A 7,000-nucleotide genomic window follows, 5' to 3' on the forward strand; every position below is an offset into this window, starting at 1 on the left:
GCAGACTAGAAGCTTGCGTTTTCATTTATTTACAAATTAGGATAAACAAAGTTTGAGGATAATGTACTACTTCAAAAGGGAAGTTAAAAAAATTGGAGGGATTAAATCGAAGAGTTAAAGGATAGTGGAAAATATTCGATGTCCTGTCTCAAGAAGTAAAGAAAACGCGCATATAAAACAATCACAAAGCAATTTATTAACGTACCTGGACCGTCATCACCATCCTCAAGATCTCCAAGAAGAAATGCATCTAAATCTTGCTCAGAAGCTTTTTTCTCCAAATTATTGGTTTTAGGTTTTGTAGTCTCATCTGCTGTTTTAGATGATGTTTCACCTGATGAAACTTCCTTCACTTCAGCATCTTTCACCTTTTCAGCAGTTTTAATCTTTACATCATCATTGTAACGTTGCTCGTATCTGCCATAAATTTTTATCTCTTAAGTACTCAAATCAAAAGCCACTAAACAAGAGATAGGGGAACATATTTTGTGCCTCGTCAGATATAAGATTGTTTTTGTTTTAGCACTTTGGCAGAGAGCGATATTTGAAATTTTAACTTTTAGGAAACAATATGGCTGTGCACTGTCAAACTTATCATGAGTGTTTATAGAATCGTTATAACACAGCTCAGCTCTGTATCAAAACTTGCTTGCATCCATTGGGTATGCACCACTTTCTCAATGTGCCAGACTTGTTTGTTCATGAATTATTAGTTCAGCTCAACCATTGGGAAACTGCAATAAGAGATCATACCCCTAAAGAATATCTCACTTCATCACTCAAATATGAACTCTACCTACAGTTTAATGGTTAGAGATATACTTGGTTTTAACAAAATTCCTAATCACTTTAACCTCTAAACAGATCATGTTAAGTAAAAAATGGAATATCCACCCATATTTGATTTGGTAGGTTAAAACATTCACCTAAAAATAGAGAGATTTTTTATAGGGAAAAAATAAATATCATCCACATTAGTTGAGTTAAGCAAGCTTCAAATAATCTTTATTTCAAACATAAACAATACTGCAAAAAAGCAGAGTGCCTCATTTCCTAATTCCCATGACAAAAAATAAAATCAACCCATACTATATTATGCTCGTCGGGAAAAGAAGACGCTGAAAGGAGAAAGGTTTCAAACACCATAGGTTTTATACTGAATGGGTTAAGTATGATAAAGAAGAAATCAGAATAGAACCAATTTCTCAAAATTCAAGCAAAAACTTAATGATGGTATAAAAATATCGATTCAACAAAAATAGTTTGAAGATAACACAAGAGATCAACACAAAGGCCTTAATATAAACAACTTACTACATACACAAAATCCAAACGAGCATTTCTAAGAGAGAAATACTCACGGAGCAACATGGCTGTTAACTAGAATGAAGTAGATTCTCCAGAATTTCCTTTCTTTCATCTCTCGTGGGCACAGCTGATACCTTAACTTTGAAACTTCCTGAAAATGATAAAATAATACTAAGTTCTTATTTACTGTTGAGGAATTATAAGATATTGAAAACACTCCCAAAGTGCAATGTGAAGCCGTTAATATTGGGTTATAAGCTCTATCTCCTCTCACTCTAGGGTTGTCTGCGTGAGTATATATGGGAGATCTTTTTTATCTTATTATGCCACCTCAAAATTGGTAAAAATAAGTGTGATAGAAAGACAGCGTTTATCCAATATACATAAAGATATAGCATTACTTTCCACAGTAAATGTACAAACTAGATATAGTATTACTTTCCACAGTAAATGCACAAACTAAGTAGCTTATAGATTTATTCATGCCATGATCCATGTTAGTGTTCAGCATTATAAGTAGGATTTAGCTGCCTGACACCAGCACAGTGGCCCTGTCATGGCCTCTGGAAAGGTAAAAAACTAACAAACCACCTGAGGGTGATCCAATAAATAGATGGTACTAATATTTAGGCCCTGGGTATAACTTAAAAGGCAAATATGGTGGGGTGAGTGATCTTCTGAGAAGCAGCAACCTACTCTGATATCTTAAAATGTTAACCCCAGTTTGCAAAATCTGGTATTACCATCTAAATCTTGATATCTTTCAATAAAGAATATGTTACTGTTAAAAAATATTATCACATCCCTGATACCACCACTGTATAAAATTATTCACATTTACATTCTAACCTTCACAGATAATAGAACAAGCTTTGCATGCTTTTCTTGCCACTCCGTGAGATCCTGTTGGATATTTGAAACCGTTGGAACATCAGACACCTGTGAGTCATCTGTGCACCAGAAATGCTGGTTAACATAATTTGTTGCATCGAAACATGAAATACATGATACAAAAATCTGTAGATTTATGTTTGGGAACCAACCAGCTGAAAAGTAACTATGATCTGATAATAACAGTATCACGTAAACAAAATACTTGAATAAACCACATGCTCATATATTTCAAAAGGGTCTTAGTAATAACTTTGCACAAGAACTGGAACAGCATATTCAAGCTAAGGCATATACTTGTGATTCTGCCTAATCCTAACGCTGGAGAGTAAGTCACCTTATTATTTTTGTATCCTTAAACAAAATACTTGAATAAACCACATGCTCATATATTTCAAAAGGGTCTTAGTAATAACTTTGCACAAGAACTGGAACAGCATATTCAAGCTAAGGCATATACTTGTGATTCTGCCTAATCCTAACGCTGGAGAGTAAGTCACCTTATTATTTTTGTATCCTTAGTTCCGATTCTGTTCACTTGGTTCCAAATTTTAGCCATCCTACTGTGGTGGCATCTGTTGACAATACGTAGCCATGGCCTATGAAAACCATAATATGAGGATGACACTTGTTTTTTGATTGTTCTAATTTCTAGGTCAGGAAATGAGAAGAAAATATCCTGATTGTTTACAGTGATGAGCATGCATAAGTTAGTGATTTAATGCCTATATTCTGGTGGTTATTTAAGATAGATAAGCTCAGTTTCACCTTGTCTTACATTTCCAGACAGAAATAGATTTGTGACTACTGACCAACAACCGTGTAAAATTCTCATACAAACGAGCTAGACTCCTCATAAATCTCTTCAGAGTGCTATAGTGTTTCTGACATTTGAATCTTAAGCATCCATCACAAGGAGAATGTCATGATCCTATGTAAAAAGGCCCAACTTACTCCATAGATCCTATAAACAATTAATTGTATCTCTATTCTCTAATACCTGCATAACTTACTAGTTGTTCCACTGCTTTAATTCACAAATCCCCACAGAATTCATCAAAAAACAGCTGACTAGAGGCAGGCAGATCGGGCAGCAGCATAAAAAATTAAACAGTGATATAATTAATTCATCAGAAAACAAAACAGTTTCGATCGAAATCAAGTAGTAGTACATTAGAGTCCAACACCTTCAAGCGGGAAATCCTGGAAAGTATTGATGGTAATTTCCTTGACAAACTCCCTCAGCTCATCAGTGACCCCATACTTTTCGAGATCGGCGGCGTCAATGCCTGGCTTGGAGGAGGCGGAGTCGACGAGATTGGTGATGGCGGCGGCGGCGGGGGGGATCTGAGCGGTGATCTGATCAGCGCGCTTGAGAGCCTCGGCGGCGAGCTCCTTGGAGCGCTTGGAGGCCTCGGAGACGACGTCGGAGAGGTTGGCGGCGGCGATTGTCTGCCTGAGCTCCTGAGATTTCTTGGCCGCTTCCTCCGCGAAGGAGCGAGCTCGGTTCCAGATGTCCATCGACGATCCGGATTGCTGAAAACGAGAGTGGACTTACCAATGTTTTACTTTTATTTTTTGCATAAATTATTCTAAATTAACTTCATTAAAAATTAATTCATCTATCCTTTTAAAAATAAAATAACTTTCATTTTGAATTGTTCTATTTAAATAAAACGTTTTTTAAGTTAAAAATCGCATCATTTTTATTTTTTTTTCTTCTCTCTTATTTTATTCTATCTTTATTCACTCATAAAATTAAACAATATAAAATCTAATATCAAAAAATAAATATTTTATATTTAAGGGGCGAAGGTATAGAATATTCCATTTCATAAGCCTCCAATTATATTTACTTTGGGTCGATTTGGATTTTATGAAATTCGTAGAAGTAATTAATTCTACACTCCACGAATTTTATGTTTTGTGCATTAATTTTAATAGAATATGATAATAAAATAGTAGTAGAATATGAAGTCGAGAATAACAATTTTTTAGTTTTTGTGCGCCAAAATGTGTCAATTAATGAAATACCTCAATATAATGGAATAGGAGGTCGTCGATTTTGGTGCACTCATCCTAACTAGAATAGGAGGTCGTCGATTCAACAAGGAAGGCATGCATTGAATATTGAGAAAGAGGAGGCTACACTTCCATTGAACATGTATTATGCACATGCTCTAGCTCTGGCTAGTACCTTACCGGTTGTCTCAGAAGTCATTTATCGTCGACTCTAGTATCGATATTGGCAGATAAATTGTAGTAGTCATTTTTAAGTGATCGGTTTGATCTTTACAATATGTTATGTTCAAGTGATCAGAATAGGTTAGTATAGTTGACGAGTTACATCATGCTATAATGTTCGAATGATTGCAGATAGAGAAATATTCTTACTGACTATTAAAGGACAAAATCTCAAAAATCATTATTCCTCTTCCTAACCAAGTGATGTAATTCATTTATGAAAGCATAACTAAAAGAAAATTGTGTGATAAATAGATGGAGATGTCCAAATATAGGAGGAAAATTAGTGGAAATAATTAGGCAATTTTTATCACAAAAATCTATTTCACCCGTCTCAACTAAGTGTATTCATATTCTTTTTTGGATATCCCAATTAAGTTGAGTCATTTCTTTTTACAATAAAAAACAAAACATCCATTCACTCTTACTTATTTCATCATTTCTTTATTATCTTTTTATCTATCTTACTTTAGAGCATTCATTGTAGCCATTAGCTTATCTTCAGCCCATCTTTAATTTCCTACTGACACGTTATTAGCATATTTCACAACTCATTTTTGTGTCTAAAATTTTTTGTCTCAATTTAATTGGAACGGAACGAATACTTTTTTCCAGATCAAATCACAAGCGTATGTGCACTTAATCACTAGGCGTGCCACGTGTGTATCAACTGTTAATTCAATTTTTATTGGCGAATTCAAACTAAACTACCCATCCCTTTTCACAAGTTAGAAAAGTAACATAGTTAGAATTAAGATTTTAAATAAAGCTAAGAGATAGTGGATTAAGGCCATCTCCAACCATTTACACCAAACTCAAACCCATTTTTGAGTATGGGTCATACCAAAAAGTACTTTTACTCCAATCATTTACTCCAAACTCAAACCCAAAAGAATATTCCATATTTATATACTTTTTACACCTTTTCAATTGTACCTACATATTTATTTTAAATTACATATTAGTCCCGCAATATTTTTAATTATGTAAATTAAATAAATATAGAAAATTTTCTTATTAATATATTTATATATCAAATGTACTTTATATATTCAAGATGAACCAGATGACTATGCAACTAGAGCATATTCTTCGTACTTCGACAATATTGGAGGATCCGGTTCTGATTTACCAAATTATTAGATGACGTTTTTCATTTTATTATAATAATTGGTTGTTCGTGTTTTATTTTATTTTAATGCATTGTGTTTAACTTGCTTTCTTAATAAAGACTTGCTTTATAGTTGTGCGACATCCATCCATAGCTCTTTAGTAAAAATGAATCTCAGCTAAACAACTTCTAAACTATTGACACGTAATTGAAACTTTTAAACTATTAATACGGTAAGCAATAATAACAAGATTTTTTAGCAATATTCATTCATATATTTGTAAATTTATTAGTTATTATTTGCTAAAAAAAACATAATTTATTATAATATGGTCAGCTTTCTGATTCCTTTTTAATTTTCTTATGGAAAAATATTTGCAAAATCAAATAGAGAGTGTGTGTGTGATCAGATTTTCTAGACACTAGTAAAACACACGCCAACATATCTCAACTCAACATCCATAGCTCTACTCAATATTTGCAAGGAGTGTCGGCTGATTCAAACTATCAAGTACTCCAATACACAAATTATGGCCGGCTGATTCATGAACCTCCAAATAATATAAAGGACTATTATGCAATATTTAAAACTTTTTTGCAGTAGATACTCAATTTTGGTGTTCACTTCAAATTTGGTGTTGTTTGATTAAAAAACCCAAAAATGGTTATGGGTATGGAGTATGGTTGGAGCACATTTTTACACCAAAAATGAGATTTGGTGTATGGTTGGAGGTGGTCTAAGTAGAACATAGCATCATCATAAAGTGAACAAAGTAGAATCAGCAACACTATTGAGTAGTGTTCAGTTTGTTCAGCATCACAAAAAAGCTGTCATTAAATTTTGATTTTGTCTTCTCGATGCATTTCATAAGATTAAAACCAATTTTCTGTTACAATCCAGAGTACCTGCCAATCTTTAGCTTACTATTCATTTTAGTCCACGGTATTATCTGTGGTACAATAATAAACGAGGAACTGAAGTAGAAGCCGAAACAAACCAAATTCACCTATTTGAATAAAGAATCATTACCATAGTTGTTGAACTGTGTTTGCTCCACTGCTGCGAAATACACAAATAGAACGCAGAATTACAAAAATGAAACAATTGGGGAGAAGATGCGAAGGCTGAGGGAAGAAAGATGAAGATGAAAAACCCATACAATGATATTCCAAATGTTAGATGCAGCCAACACAGTAGGTCCAAGGAACATTCATATGTATTTTTAATTATTACAATGGAAAGATTGATTGGAATAAATTTCATTCTTCAAGTTACAGAGGGCACTTGGAAACAAAAAATTGCATCGATTATTTTATAGATTTTGATATGCAAACACAAAGTATATTGAGCCACTTAATTTATCTCTTTACCTAATCAAAACAACAAAGAGAAACAAATGTAGTATTTTCAGCAACATAGCATAAAGAAAGAAGAATCAGAATACT

The 7,000-nt window shown here is 33.5% G+C and overlaps 1 protein-coding gene across 1 annotated transcript; it reads right to left on the bottom strand.

Moving 5' to 3' along the window:
* Window positions 1-67: 67 nt before the first annotated feature.
* Window positions 68-3,759, bottom strand: LOC125198325. The gene is made up of 4 exons (XM_048096693.1): window positions 3,387-3,759; window positions 2,158-2,258; window positions 1,362-1,459; window positions 68-417 (listed from the first exon to the last, which is right to left on the bottom strand). The coding sequence occupies exons 1-4, from the start codon at window positions 3,718-3,720 to the stop codon at window positions 102-104; spliced, it is 849 nt and encodes a 282-aa protein (XP_047952650.1). The 5' UTR covers window positions 3,721-3,759; the 3' UTR covers window positions 68-101.
* Between the last annotated feature and the right edge of the window lie 3,241 nt (window positions 3,760-7,000).

The sequence above is a fragment of the Salvia hispanica genome, unplaced genomic scaffold (assembly GCF_023119035.1).
Source record: "Salvia hispanica cultivar TCC Black 2014 unplaced genomic scaffold, UniMelb_Shisp_WGS_1.0 HiC_scaffold_1369, whole genome shotgun sequence".
In the NCBI taxonomy this organism is placed as follows: domain Eukaryota; kingdom Viridiplantae; phylum Streptophyta; class Magnoliopsida; order Lamiales; family Lamiaceae; genus Salvia; species Salvia hispanica.